At 63.0% G+C, this 12625-nt stretch overlaps 2 protein-coding genes across 2 annotated transcripts; one reads left to right on the top strand and one right to left on the bottom strand.

The window, feature by feature from the left end:
* Positions 1 to 660: 660 nt before the first annotated feature.
* HES3 (hes family bHLH transcription factor 3) lies at positions 661 to 1411 on the bottom strand. Its single transcript, XM_004596088.2, has 3 exons — positions 1331 to 1411; positions 1163 to 1241; positions 661 to 1037 (listed from the first exon to the last, which is right to left on the bottom strand). Exons 1-3 carry the CDS (start codon positions 1409 to 1411, stop codon positions 661 to 663), a joined length of 537 nt encoding a protein of 178 aa, XP_004596145.2.
* Positions 1412 to 7273: 5862 nt separating this feature from the next.
* ICMT (isoprenylcysteine carboxyl methyltransferase) lies at positions 7274 to 12625 on the top strand. The gene is made up of 5 exons (XM_058660775.1): positions 7274 to 7550; positions 7984 to 8072; positions 8472 to 8641; positions 9134 to 9351; positions 11690 to 12625. The coding sequence occupies exons 1-5, from the start codon at positions 7356 to 7358 to the stop codon at positions 11870 to 11872; spliced, it is 855 nt and encodes a 284-aa protein (XP_058516758.1). The 5' UTR covers positions 7274 to 7355; the 3' UTR covers positions 11873 to 12625.

Raw genomic sequence — 12625 nt, 5'->3', positions numbered from 1 at the left:
AGGAGGCTGCACCCGAGTGGACCTCGAGGGGAAAAAGCCGCCCTCGGTTGGTTTTATTCCCATTTACAGGCCGGTGGGGACGAGGTGCCCCTCGCGGGTCGACGGGGGAAAGCGGTTGGCTCTCCGGGGTCTCCTCCCACCGCCCCAGTCCGAGCGCAGCCACGGCCTCACGGACCAACTCGCGGGCCGGGTCGTGGAGAGTCGTGCGATCGCCGCAAACCCTATCGTTACAGATGCAGTGTACCGGGCCAGGGGTCTTCAGTGGTGAAAGATGAGCGCCTGTCCCGGGGGGAGCGTGCGGGTCGTTCTTGCAGCCTGGAAAACGCACGGGGCTGCTGGGGGAAATGGGGCGCGGAGGGGCAGTCGGGGATCCTCGGTGCACGCCGCGCGTGCTAGGAGGGTGGAGGGGAGTGTAGCCAAGAGGGTGGGGGCGGGGGAGGTGGCCAGGGGACCGCTGGCGGGCGGGGCGGCTTTGTGCCGGTGAGAACCGGGAGCGGGCGGCCGGCTGAATGAATGAGGGGGCAGCGATTTCCTCGCTGCCAGGGGGTCGCGCCGCTGCCCACCGCGACCTTGGAGTGGCCACCGAGAGAGCGCTCCAAGCAGTTTCTACATCTCCAGACCCAACGGGAAGCCCCCGGAATGCGAGGCGTGCTCTGGGCCTCACCAGGGTCGCCACACGCGCAGCCCGGGCCCCGGGCTCTCGGGTGGGCTGCGCGACGCTGGTGGTGGAGCCAAGACGCTAGGGGACGAACCGGGGAGGTCTCCGGGGAGGAGGCGCAGGGGTGGTGTGGACGGCGGGCCGCAGGCGGAGGACGCTGGAGCCCAGCGGGCCCAGGCGCAGGGCCCCCGCGAGGAGGGCGCCTCCGGCCCGGGGCGGCCGCTGTCCATGGTGCTGCAGCCAGCCGGGCGCTCGAGCACCAGGGGGCAGCTCGGGCCGCCCGAGCCCTCCTCTCCGCGCCGCAGGAGCAGGCTGACGCCCGGTAGGCAGCCCCGGGAGCAGGATGCGAACTCAGCTCCAATGGACACCGGCCAGAGGCCTGCGGAGAGAAGTGTGGAAGGGAAGGGAGAGGAGGCAGCCGCACAGCCAGGCCCTCCTCCGGACCCGTTCTCCCCATCCTCCCCAGCCACAGTTAGGACTCCACCAGCGCCCCTCCCCTGCTACCTTGTAAGGTCTGCAGGCTTTTCATGTACTTGACGCTCAACTCCAGGATGTCAGCCTTCTCCAGCTTGCGTTTGCGGATCTGATCACAGGTGGGAGGGCTCTTAGCGGTGGGCTGGCAGGAGATGGGTGTGGGCAGAGGGTCGGGCCAATGTCCTTTGCCGGCCTCACCTGGTGCGAGTAATGTTTCTCCAGGAGTGTCTTGAGCTGCTCAAGTGACACATTGATACGGGCGCGACGCTTCTTCTCCATTAGCGGCTTGGAGATCTGTGGACAGGTGGCCTTCAGGGGGACGGGGGCTGCCACCTGCTCCCAGCCTCCCCACCCAGGGAAGGGCCCCCACCCTGTCCCCCTCAGGACTCCAAACCTTGCGGAAGCTGCTGGCGGGACCCCCGGGACTGTCCCGGGTGGCGGGCTCGCTGCCCATGCTGCCCTGTGTGCACTGGCTAATGGAAAGTGATTTGTGGCCTTTATAGAGGAATTCGTTTACATGTCAATGAGGCCCTTCAGACTGGGGGGCCGAGACCTGAGGGGGAGGGGACGAAGGGGGAGGGGACCACCTCCTGCACTGGGCTCCCGCCCTAGGAAGCGTCTCTGCTTTCTATCTCTCTGGCTGTTTCCCAAGTTTGTGAATCCCTCCCATGCCCCTGTTGCTCCCACGTGTTCCGGGCCTCATCCGCTGGTTCGCATGCCAAACTTGGACTGCTCTGTGTCTCTTAGCATCCCAGGGCTCACTCGCTGAGGGACCCGGTGCCGTCCAAATTCCCTAATGTGTGTGACAGAACTCCCAGCCTCCCGGGTTCCTGATGAAGATGCCGAGGCGAGCCGGAGACACCTGTCTGCCTGCTTTACGCTCTAGCCCAGGCCCGCAACGCCGCATTAGTCGCCCTAATGGCGGGACAATGTAGCGATTTTCTGCTTGTGGCTGTTCAAAGCCTGGCACAGGCAGGGCCCGTGGGGGCCAAGCCACTGACACGTGTCCCATTAAAGCGTGCTGCCCGCCTGCAGGGCCACTGTGGAGATGCAGCCTGAGCTCCTAGTGCTGTGAGCCACCGAGACAGCATCACCCAAGTCCACCACCAGGCAGACGACCTGTGGCCCTCTGGGGACAGATCTGCCTCTGTCCTTCCCAGCAGCCTGCCTACCCAGTGGCTGCAGTGATGGCTGCCCAGCTGCGCTCCTGGAAGAGGTCTCACTCTGCACTTTCGGGAATCCAGGGCTTCCACTCCTTGCCATTGCTCAGGCCCAGGCAGGAGGCCCCATGCGCCAGAGTGTGAACTGAACTCATGTGGGCCCCTGGAGGGTGACCTCTAGAGAAGGCGCTGGGTTCAAACTCAGGCAGCGCCTCTTACCAGACTTTCCTGGTTTTTTGTTGGGAGAGGGTGTGCAAAAACGGGGCTTTCTTGGGACCACTGGCTGCGGTTGGCTTCTGCAGGGTTCCAGGGTGGGGGAGGGGAAGCTCTGGGCGTGGGCGGGGGACGCCCCTTCCCAGTTAGGCCGTCCAGCCGGAGCACCCTCCCCACTCGCCCTCGCTCGGGGTATTGATGGGCTTCGCGGGACCGCTGCGTTCCCAGGCGCCAAGGACCATGGAGAATCGCGCCCCGCCTTCCCCCTTTCAGTCCTAGGCAGCGGCCACGGCAGTGTTCTGGGGCTCCCTTCCCCCGCCCCAGCCCTCCCCGTGGCCCTCGGGCCGGATCCGAGAGATCGAGCCCGGGAACTGACGGCGGGGCCGAGGCAGGCGACGCAGACGGAGGCCGCTGGCACGCGCCGCCGGACAGATTTGAAGCGCCAGGGCCGGCCGTTCCTGGCGGCCCTCGTGCGCCTAGGCCCGGGCTGGAGGCGGTGGGGCGGCGCGGAACAAAGGCCCCGGGGGCGGGCGGGCGGCGCGGCCGGGCACAAAGGGGGCAGCCGAGTGTTCAGGGCTTTGTGCGAGTCCCACAAAGCGGCGCCCTCGCCCGGCCCCGCGGGGCCAAACTCCGGGCGCCCTGCTGCGCGCGGGTTTCCAGCTGCCCCACATCTGCCCCGCACCCGGGCGCGCGCCTCGCCCCGGTCGGCTCCCTCCCGCCCCCTCGTCGGGGAGTCGCGCGGGCAGCGGGGCAATTTGTCTCTAATTACAACCCCTCCCCATAAAACCGCCTCCCGGACCTTTCAGTCCGCGACATTAGCAACCCAATGGCCCCGCGGGCAGCTCTCGCGGCCCGCAGCGGGGCGCCAGGCCCGCCCTCTCTCCAAAGTTAGGGCCGCCATAAAAGGGGGTCCTCTGTCCCCCCTCCCGCTACACCCCCACCCTGCACGGGGCACCCGCTGCTCTCGGGGCCACCAGCCGAGTGGCGCCTCGGGCTCGCGGAAGCGCTCACGTGGGCGGCTTAGTGATCCTTAAGCAGTGGAAAATTGACCGCAAAATGCACTAATTCGCAATGTTCTGCTCTGGCTGCGGGAGGCGAGCCCGCCGCCGTAGAAAGGTGCGCCGCCGCTGCCTCTGCCCGCGCCCAGCGCTACGCTCCCTCTCCTGCGCCCCGCTCCACCTGGGCCAAGCGCCCCTGATCCGAGCTCCGCTTCACCCTGCCTGGCTCCCGCACCACCAACAGCCGCTGGATCCGGACCCTTTGGCCAAGCTTGCTGGGGTCGCAAGCGCCCCCATCCACCACCCCGGCCGTTTCCTTTACTTCCCTTCTGTTCTCTCCGCTTCACCCACAATCCGCTCGGTCCCTGGGCCGCGGATGTCCTACTAGGTTAAAGCTCTTCGCAAGGTCTCTGGGAAGGCTGCAGAAGAGCCCCCCGCCCCCGCCCGCGAAGTCCTCCCAGTCCTCCCCGGGCCCCACCGCACTGTCGCCCAGCCTTCTGGGAGGCTTGCCTGGAGCTGGCGCAGAGCAGAGCAGGGGCGCCCGAGGCGGGGGTCCACCTGCCTCCTCCCTGCGCTCTTGGGCTGCCCTTGGGCAGGGTAGCGACCAATTTAGCAACGGACTTATGCAAACCTGCATGTAGGCCACCGCCGCCTTTCCTTCTTTAGCACCTGGGGTCCCCAAGGCGGCGCAGAAAGGAGCACAGGCCGCAGGGCGGGGGCAGCGGGGGGCGGGGGCCCAGGCGCCCCTCTGCTCGTGCCAGGCATACACTTCCTTCTGCAACGGCTGAGGCTTCGAGGGCCTGCGGGGTTAATGGGGACCCCCACTTTCTCATGCTGGGGAATTTCAGATACAAAGTTGTGTTTGCCACCCCCCCAACCCTGCCTGTCCCTCGTTTCATTTCCTTGACTCTGACAAGAGAAAACATCCTGAATGCGCTGAGCCAGGGGACGAGAGCCACCTTAAGCAGCCCACTGCCCATCGCAGGTGATGGCCGGGGAGCCACGGAGGCCACGGCTCTCTGGCAAGGGATGTGGGGGACACACTGGGTGCCCAGGGGAAGAACCATGCTCCGCAGATGTCCGAAGAGACCACTCCATATAATTAATGATCAGGGCACAGCAAAAGGCCGGGCTCTGCCGATTGTGTGCCGAGGCGGTTGGAGAGGCTGCGATTGTTTCACTCTGGCTGTATTGGGACTTCCAATAGCCCAGGACTCTTCAGGGGGACAATGGGTGGCACTCAAGCGGGTGGGCAGCAAGTGCATCAATGCTGACCGGGCTGGCCTGGCTCAGCTGGGGGGAGTGAATTCCAAGAGACCTCATTGTCGCCTCCTCTGTGCTTCTCCCCCAGCGGCTCTAACCTTTAAATATTTACCCGGCCCCTTTGTATGGGCATGACTTGTACATTTCAGGCTGTTGTATTCATAAATCACACTCATTTCCCGGGTTCAGGGGCAGGGGGGACAGTCCGCAGTGGCCAAAGCAGGGGAAAGAACATTTTGGCAAGATCAGGATTCCTTCCAGAGACCGCTGCGGCCACACTGCACAGGCCCCTCCCAGGCGGAGGCCTGACAAGGGCCTAAAGCACCACTGTGCCAGGGTTGCTGAACTCCTCTGCTTGGGCCAGGCTTAGCTCACACTTAGGGCAGTGCGATGCCTTCAGCCGCGGGAGGTGGCACGATCCCCTCATGGCCCCCGGCATGCACCTGCCTTGGCCAGACCCCGACCAATGTGCTTCCTGCCCTCTGTCCTTCATAGGGACATGCCAAATAAGAGGGTGGGGAAAAGCCCAGCTTCCGCGGGGGTGGGGGAGGGTTCTCGGACCTCCCAGGGTCCGGGGTTGGAGGCAGCTGTGAGGGCGGGGAGGGAGGACCCCACCGGCGCTCCCTTTGTGCTTGGCTCCAAACACCTAGCACGAAACACATTCAAACGCTCATTTACAGGAAAAAGGCTGGGAACACACCTCAGGCTGGGTAGCTCTCCCTCTTGGTCCTAAAGCAGGCGGCTTGGGATGGGGTGCGGTTGCTGGGCTGGAAGGTGTTGTGTGGGTTTCTTCCAGCAGGTCTGTGTGAGGGACGTGACTAAGTGCACACAGACTGACCAACTTGCCAGTCGCTATGGCAGCTGCCGGTGGCACCTCTAGCCCCGGCCGATTGCACTCCAGAGCTGTGGCCCCTTCTTCTTTTTAATTTAATTTTAATAATTTTATTTTGGGCCCAGTGTGATAGCCTAATGACTTAAGTCCTCGCCTTGCATGTGCTGGCATCCCATATGGGCACGGATTCTAATCCCGGCAGCCCCACTTCCATCCAGCTCCCTGTCTGCGGCCTGGGAAAGCAGTCGAGGATGGCCCAAGGCCTTGGAATCCTGAGCCCATGTGGTAGAACCAGAGGAGGCTCCAGGCTCCTGGCTTCGGATTGGCTCAGCTCCAGCCATTGCAGCTGCTTGGGGAGTGAGTCAGCGGGTGGAAGATCTTCCTCTCTGTCTCTCCTCCTCTCTGTATATCTGCCTTTCCAATTAAAAAAAAAAAAAGGTTTATTCTTATTAGAAAGGCAGATATACAGAGAAGGAGAGATAGAAAGATCTTCTGTCAGTTGGTTTACTCCCCAAATGGCCGTAATGGCCAAAGCTGAGCTGAACCGAAGCCAGGAGCCTGGAACTTCTGCATCTCCCAGAGGGGTGCAGGGTCCCAAGGCTTTGGGCCATCCTCTGCTGCTTTCCCAGGCCACGAGCAGGGAGCTGGAAGGGAAGTGAAGCAGCCAGGATATGAACCAGCACCCATATGGGATCCCAGCACGTGCAAGGCAAGGACTTTAGCCACTACGCTACAGCGATCCACGGCCCCTTCTGAGTCCAGCCCCGACCTCACCGTAGGGTGGGTGAGGACACTGGGCCAGGGACAAGGTAATGGGCAGAGGGGAGGAGGCCTTGCCCAATATCCTAGTCTGGGCTTACCAACCCAGGCTGGAAGGTGGCCTGGGGGCTCCCCGGAGCAGAGGGAAGGGGGCAGGAGCGCCCCCTGCCCCCCGGGAGCCCTGGTGCAGGGGCAGAGGGCCTGGGTCTGGGGGAGACCCCGCCCAAGCAACCTCGCTGGTGGCCGTGCACCTGGACGACGCGGGATGTCTTCTGTGCCCATCACCTGAGCTTGGCCAGCGTCCTACCAGTATCTCTTCCAGGAGGCCTGGGGCTTGGGGAACAGGTGACCCAGCTTGCTGACCAAGGAGAGGCAAGGCCAGGCCCGGCTGCAGGGCTCCGGGGTCCCTTTCCTCATGCTGCCTGGAGCCCCGTCCGTTCCCTGAGGACTCCTCGCCCCCCACCCCAGTTTTGCCGAGGCTTCCAGCCATTTCCTGCTGGCCTTTCTCCTCCATCAGCTCTCAGAGCTCGCTTAGCAAGAAGCAGTCTATCCTTTAAATGCCGGCGCTGTGCATGAAGCTGCTGCCTTGCAGCTCAGGCATTCCCTTCCCCCTCCACGACTTGGCCGCCGGTTCGCGTCCTGGCTGCCCCACTTCCCTTCCAACTCCCGGCTAATGCACTCGGTGGCCGCTGCGCCCATCTGCGGGGACGACCCAAGGTGAGCGGGGGTCATTTCTAACTGCGAAGTGTTTCTGAGGACAGAAATCCAGCGCACCCGCACCCCCGTTCCCGCCGCCGCTCCGCCCGGGTGAGGCTCTTCCCCAAGGGGCGGGGCCGGGCGCGCGCACCCACTTCTCGCGAGAACAGGCCGGCGGCGCGCGGCTGCGGGCGGCTGCCCTTCCGCGGCTGGCGTCGGCGGCGCCGTGCGCAGGCGCGGTGTGCCCGGGCTCCAGTGTGCGCGGCCGCCGTCCGCCGCCCGCCCGTCCGCCGCCCTGAGCCATGGCGGGCTGCGCGGCGCGGGCTCCGCCGGGCTCCGAGGCGCGCCTCAGCCTCGCCACCTTCCTGCTGGGCGCCTCGGTGCTCGCGCTGCCGCTGCTCACGCGCGCCGGCCTGCAGGGCCGCACCGGGCTGGCGCTCTACGTGGCCGGGCTCAACGCGCTGCTGCTGCTGCTCTACCGGCCGCCGCGGTACCAGGTGCGGGTCGGGGCTGAGACCCGGCGCCCGGCCTCCCGCGGGCCAGGCTTGAGGTGGACGGGAGTTCCGTGGCAGCCGCGAGCCTTTTACGTAACTCGAGGGGTGCAGACCCACCTGCCGCGCAGCCTGGGGTCGGTCTGGGGTTCAGGCTGGGCGGGATAGCCGCTCGTGGCGGCGGCCACTCGGAAGTGTTGGACCCGGGCTGACCCTCAGCTTAGGCCCGGGAGCTTGGTGCGGGGTCGGCAGCACGGAGTCTGAAAGCGGACCCCTTGCCCGGCACATGGGCTGCGTCCGCTGCCCGCTGCCCTGCCTGCCCAGGGGGAGGCAAGCCGGTCAGTGCCCTGCCTGCCCAGGGGGAGGCCAGCCGGTCAGTGCCCTGCCTGCCCAGGGGGAGGCCAGCCGGTCAGTGCCCTGCCTGCGGGCTGCCTTTCAGATCGCCATCCGGGCGTGTTTCCTCGGCTTCGTCTTCGGCTGCGGCGTGCTGTTGAGTTTTAGCCAGTCATCTTGGAACCACTTTGGCTGGTAAGGACGCCTTGCTGTAGGGGAGTGGGTGACAGGCAGGACTGGGTCCCCATGGCACCCCTCCTCCACCTGTTGTGGGCACTGGGGTCCTCTGTGGCCAGAAGGGGCAGCCCGGTTCCGACACCCCTCTCTCATCTCGGTGGGTTCCCAGTCTAGTGAGTGAGTGTGTCCCCCACAGCCACTGTAGGACTTCAACCTCGGGGTGTTACAGACCCTCTACAAGGCCTCCCTACCCTCAAAATCCCACTTGTTGCAGCCCTGAGAGGAGAGGGCACGCCTGGGCACCTGCTGGCCACGGGTCCTGTGTGTAGGTAGGCCAGCCCAGTGCGTGCTTCGCTCATGGCTGGCTGGGCTTCAGGTTACCTCCTCTCCATGTTCCCCGCAATCTTCCCTGACCAGGTACGTGTGCTCTCTGTCGCTCTTCCACTACTCGGAGTACTTGGTGACGGCCGTCAACAACCCCAAGAGCCTGTCCCTGGACTCCTTCCTTCTGAACCACAGTCTGGAGTACACGGTCGCAGCACTGTCGTCCTGGATAGAGTTCACGCTGGAAAACATCTTCTGGCCAGGTCAGCGCCCCTGCCCTCCCTGGGCTCACCTCGCAGGCCTAATCCCCACTAAGCCATTTGCAAAAGCTGAGCCCTGACCGTGAACAGAGGGCAAGCTGCCCTCCCTGCTTTAACCCTGGTCGTCATAGCACTCTGGCCGGGAGCCCGTCCACCCGTCCAGCAGCCACAGCAGGGTTTGCCTCTTCTGTGACGCTGGCATCTCGGGGCAGGAGTTTAGGAACAGAAACCACCCTCTCTGCCTCTGGAACCCACTTGCAAATGGGGCTTCCCACACCAATGGTGTGGACGTACACGGCTCCCAGCATGCACCTCCCAGCCAGCTCCCACCTGTTGTCCACCAGCAAACAGGGTACACGGAGTGTGAGCCAGAGGGCCGTCCGCTATAGGAGGGCAGGGCCTGGCTGTGACGGAGAAGACCCAGACCTGTGCTGGCAGGGGCCTGAGCTCCATGGTTGCTCGCTCCCCACGTGACCCGATGTCCCTGTCCTGCAGAGCTGAAGCAGATGACCTGGGTCAGTGCCACGGGGCTGCTCATGGTGGTCTTCGGTGAATGTCTGAGGAAAGCGGCCATGTTCACAGCCGGCTCCAACTTCAACCACGTGGTGCAGAACGAGAAGTCAGATACCCACACCCTGGTGACGAGCGGGGTGTACGCCTGGTTCCGGCACCCCTCCTACGTCGGCTGGTTCTACTGGAGTATAGGAACCCAGGTAGTGGGTCAGCTTCCCCCCCACACACACCCTGGTGACGAGCGGGGTGTACGCCTGGTTCCGGCACCCCTCCTACGTCGGCTGGTTCTACTGGAGTATAGGAACCCAGGTAGTGGGTCAGCTTCCCCCCCACACACACCATAGCTCCTTCAAGGTCGAAACGGGTGCTGCCCTTCACGAGTGTCAGGACACACTCCTGGGGACTCGGGGCCTGCCTACCTCTCTCACTCTGATCTGGAGCGCCCCAGGGGCCCATGCAGGCGGTACTAAGGAGGCCAAGGGCATGTGGCGGTGAAGGCGAGCTGTGGGGATTTGCTGAGTCCCAGGCTGTAGGCTGGCTTCGCCTCCTGACAGCTGCTTCCTGGTGGGCTCTGCCCCGGCTGGCCGGAGGCTGGACTGAACCGGGAACGTCCACCCAGAGCACCAGGTGCACGCATTGCGTGACTTCCCTGGGCATGATAGAGGCAGACCACATCGTGGCCCTCCTTGGAAGGTTGGCATTCATGAAAACAGCAGAGCCTGTGCTGGCAGGGCCGTCCTTGGACCACGGTGGTCGTGGGTGGATCCGGTGACGCCCCAAGTGCTTGCACTGTGTCCCTTGGACACGGTGTGTGTTTGGGAAAGGCCTACCTTTCCCAAAACAATGATTATGCCTCCTGGGATACAATGCTTCTCCTTTTTTTTTTTCAAGATGGACTGTTTGAAAGGCAGAGTCCGTGGGAGAGACAGAAAGCGCTTCTGTTGCTGGTTCACTCTCCCAGTGGCGGCATTAGGCTGAGCCAGGAACTCCATCTGGGTCTCCTGTGTGGCTGGCGGGGCCTGGGCACTTGGGTCACCTGCTGCTGCTTTTCTCAGGCAGGTTAACAGGGATCTGGATTGGAAATGGAGCGACTGCGCTTTGAGCCTGTGCTCAGGAGGAATGCTGGCATTACAGGTGACACTTGAACCTGCTGCGTCAGTCCCAGGACCGTTCTCTGTCTAGTTCACAGTGCCGCTCGCGACACACTGAGCTGCCGCCCCCTGCCCTCCCTGGCCTCGTGCATTCACATGGGGACACTAGTGCTGCCTCCAAGCAGCTGATGGCTGTGCACGCCTTAGCACGCTGCTGACCACCCAGTGGTGCTGAGCCCGCAAGGTCACAGGTGTGCTGTGCGCGTCAGGGCGGAGCTGAGGAGTCAGAACACGTGCCCAGCTGTGGTGGTGGGCGTCTCCTGTGGAGTGGACATGCGTCCACAGGGACCAGTGCAGGAAGCCAGCAGTGGTTGGCAGTGAGTCCCCTGCGAGCAGAGGATACTGGCTCTCGGAGCTCCTGGGCCCATGCTGGAGCCTACCGGGGCAAGTAGCTGTCCTCCTGCGGCACCTGCGTCTGGGATGAGCACTGGTTCAGTTCGCAGTGGCTCCACTTTTTTTTTTTTTTAAGTTTTATTTATTTTATTACAAAGTCAGATATACAGAGAGGAGGAGAGACGGAGAGGAAGATCTTCCATCTGATGATTCACTCGTCAAACGGCCGCAATGGCTGGAACTAAGCTGATCCGAAGCCAGGAGCTTCTTCCAGTTCTCCCACATGGATGCAGGGTCCCAAGGCTTTGGGCCGTCCTCGACTGCTTCCCCAGGCCACAAGCAGGGAGCTGGATGGGAAACAGGGCTGCCAGGGTTAGAACCGGAGCCCATTTGGGATCCCAGCTCATTCAAGGCCAGGACTTTAGCTACTATGCTTCCACGCTGGGCCCAGCTACTCCACTTTTGATCTAGCCTCTTGCTAATGGTTAGGAAAGCAGTACAAAATGGCCCAGGTGCTAACCCCAGCTCTAGCCCTAAGCGTCCACGGGGAGACTCGGGTGGAGTTCCTGGCCCAGCTCAGCCCTGACAGTTGGCAACAGTTCGGGGGTGAACCAGCAGGTAGAAGATTGTGCTGCAGCTCTGCCTTTCAAATAATTCTTAAAGAAGAATAAGAGAATGGGAAAGCCCACGAATGAAGGAGGCAAGAGGTGGACATTGGACCCGAGGTGGGCCAAGGTGTCGCTGTGCAAACGTTTAGGCAGTGGAGTGTCCCGGGTGTGCAGTGACCTGCTGGAAGAAGCGTCTGGGGTTCTCAGGGCCTGAATCTAGCAGCAGGGAGAAGTGACGGGCAACTGTGGGCTGTGTGCAGTGCCAGGGAGCATGTCTGCGTGGGCGCCTACACAGGCCCTCCCTGACCCGAGGATGGCCTCCGATGGTCGCTCTTCCCTTGTGTGTGGGAGCGACCATGAGGAAGAGCTTGGGCCTGTGTGGGTGAGGGTGCGCTGTCCGATGGCCCCGTGGTTTCCAGCGCCCTACCCATGATGTCGCCCTGCAGGTGATGCTCTGTAACCCCATCTGTGGCGTTGTCTACGCCCTGACTGTGTGGCGCTTCTTCCGCGACCGAACGGAGGAAGAGGAGATCTCCCTCATCCACTTTTTCGGCGAGGACTACCTGGAGTACAAGAGGAGGGTGCCCACCGGGCTGCCCTTCATACAGGGCGTCAAGGTGGAGCTATGACGGGGGGCCACCGCCCTGGCCTCCGGCTACTCTCCTGGGACATCCCCGGACCCAGAACGTCGGACCCACTGGAGCCACCCGTGCGGCACTAAGTCCGGCTAGGGCGTCGCTGCCAGGGGAACCGAGCACACCTCAGCGATATGCAGCAGCACCCCGCCAGGGTTGAGCCGTGTGGCCCCGCGGATGCCTCGGGCAGGTGGGCTCCCCGCCAGGCCTCCCCAGCCCACAGCGGGTAGGTGTCACGGGTGGTTGGTGCACACAGGGTGCGTGGACCACCTTTCTTTCAGCCACAAACAGCACAGCTTTAATCTCTCCGTCCTTAAGTGCATGACCAGCCACACAGTTCTAAAGAATTTCCTCATCCACTGCTTTTGCTCTTCATGTATTTAATCATATTTACATATCTATTTTTTATAAACAGCCATGTGAATTCCCAGGGGACTCACTTGGTGTCTCCATCCCAGCCTCTGTTTGGAGCAATAAGCATCGACACCTCGGCGCTGCGGCCGGCTGTAGCAGGTGCCGTCAGTGTCCCCAGGCCGGTCTCCTGCCCCTCCTGGGCTTGGTGGCAGCCGGCTCAGGGCTGCATCACTTGTCCTTTTCCTGGCACGTGCCCACCATGTCCCTGCTCTCCACAGGACACTGGGAAGCACGACTCTCCAGCTTCTATCTTTCTAATTTAATTTTTTTTTAATTTTCTTAACCATAACTTACATATTTTGTGTTTGGGTATAAAGTCACTTAACGATTGTT

The sequence above is a fragment of the Ochotona princeps genome, chromosome 2 (assembly GCF_030435755.1).
Source record: "Ochotona princeps isolate mOchPri1 chromosome 2, mOchPri1.hap1, whole genome shotgun sequence".
In the NCBI taxonomy this organism is placed as follows: domain Eukaryota; kingdom Metazoa; phylum Chordata; class Mammalia; order Lagomorpha; family Ochotonidae; genus Ochotona; species Ochotona princeps.
The sequence above is the reverse complement of the archived record's forward strand: the minus strand, read 5'-3'. Positions and strand labels throughout refer to the sequence as shown.

Bases quoted from the DNA above. Each gene is read 5' to 3' on its own strand.
- ICMT (XM_058660775.1), top strand. From the start codon at position 7,356: ATGGCGGGCTGCGCGGCGCGGGCTCCGCCGGGCTCCGAGGCGCGCCTC. The intron at 7,551-7,983 runs GTGCGGGTCGGG...GCTGCCTTTCAG, and splicing joins ACCGGCCGCCGCGGTACCAG to ATCGCCATCCGGGCGTGTTT. The intron at 8,642-9,133 runs GTCAGCGCCCCT...CCTGTCCTGCAG, and splicing joins GGAAAACATCTTCTGGCCAG to AGCTGAAGCAGATGACCTGG.
- HES3 (XM_004596088.2), bottom strand. From the start codon at position 1,411: ATGGAGAAGAAGCGTCGCGCCCGTATCAATGTGTCACTTGAGCAGCTC. The intron at 1,242-1,330 runs GTGAGGCCGGCA...ACCTGTGATCAG, and splicing joins AGAAACATTACTCGCACCAG to ATCCGCAAACGCAAGCTGGA. The intron at 1,038-1,162 runs GTAGCAGGGGAG...TTCTCTCCGCAG, and splicing joins AAGCCTGCAGACCTTACAAG to GCCTCTGGCCGGTGTCCATT.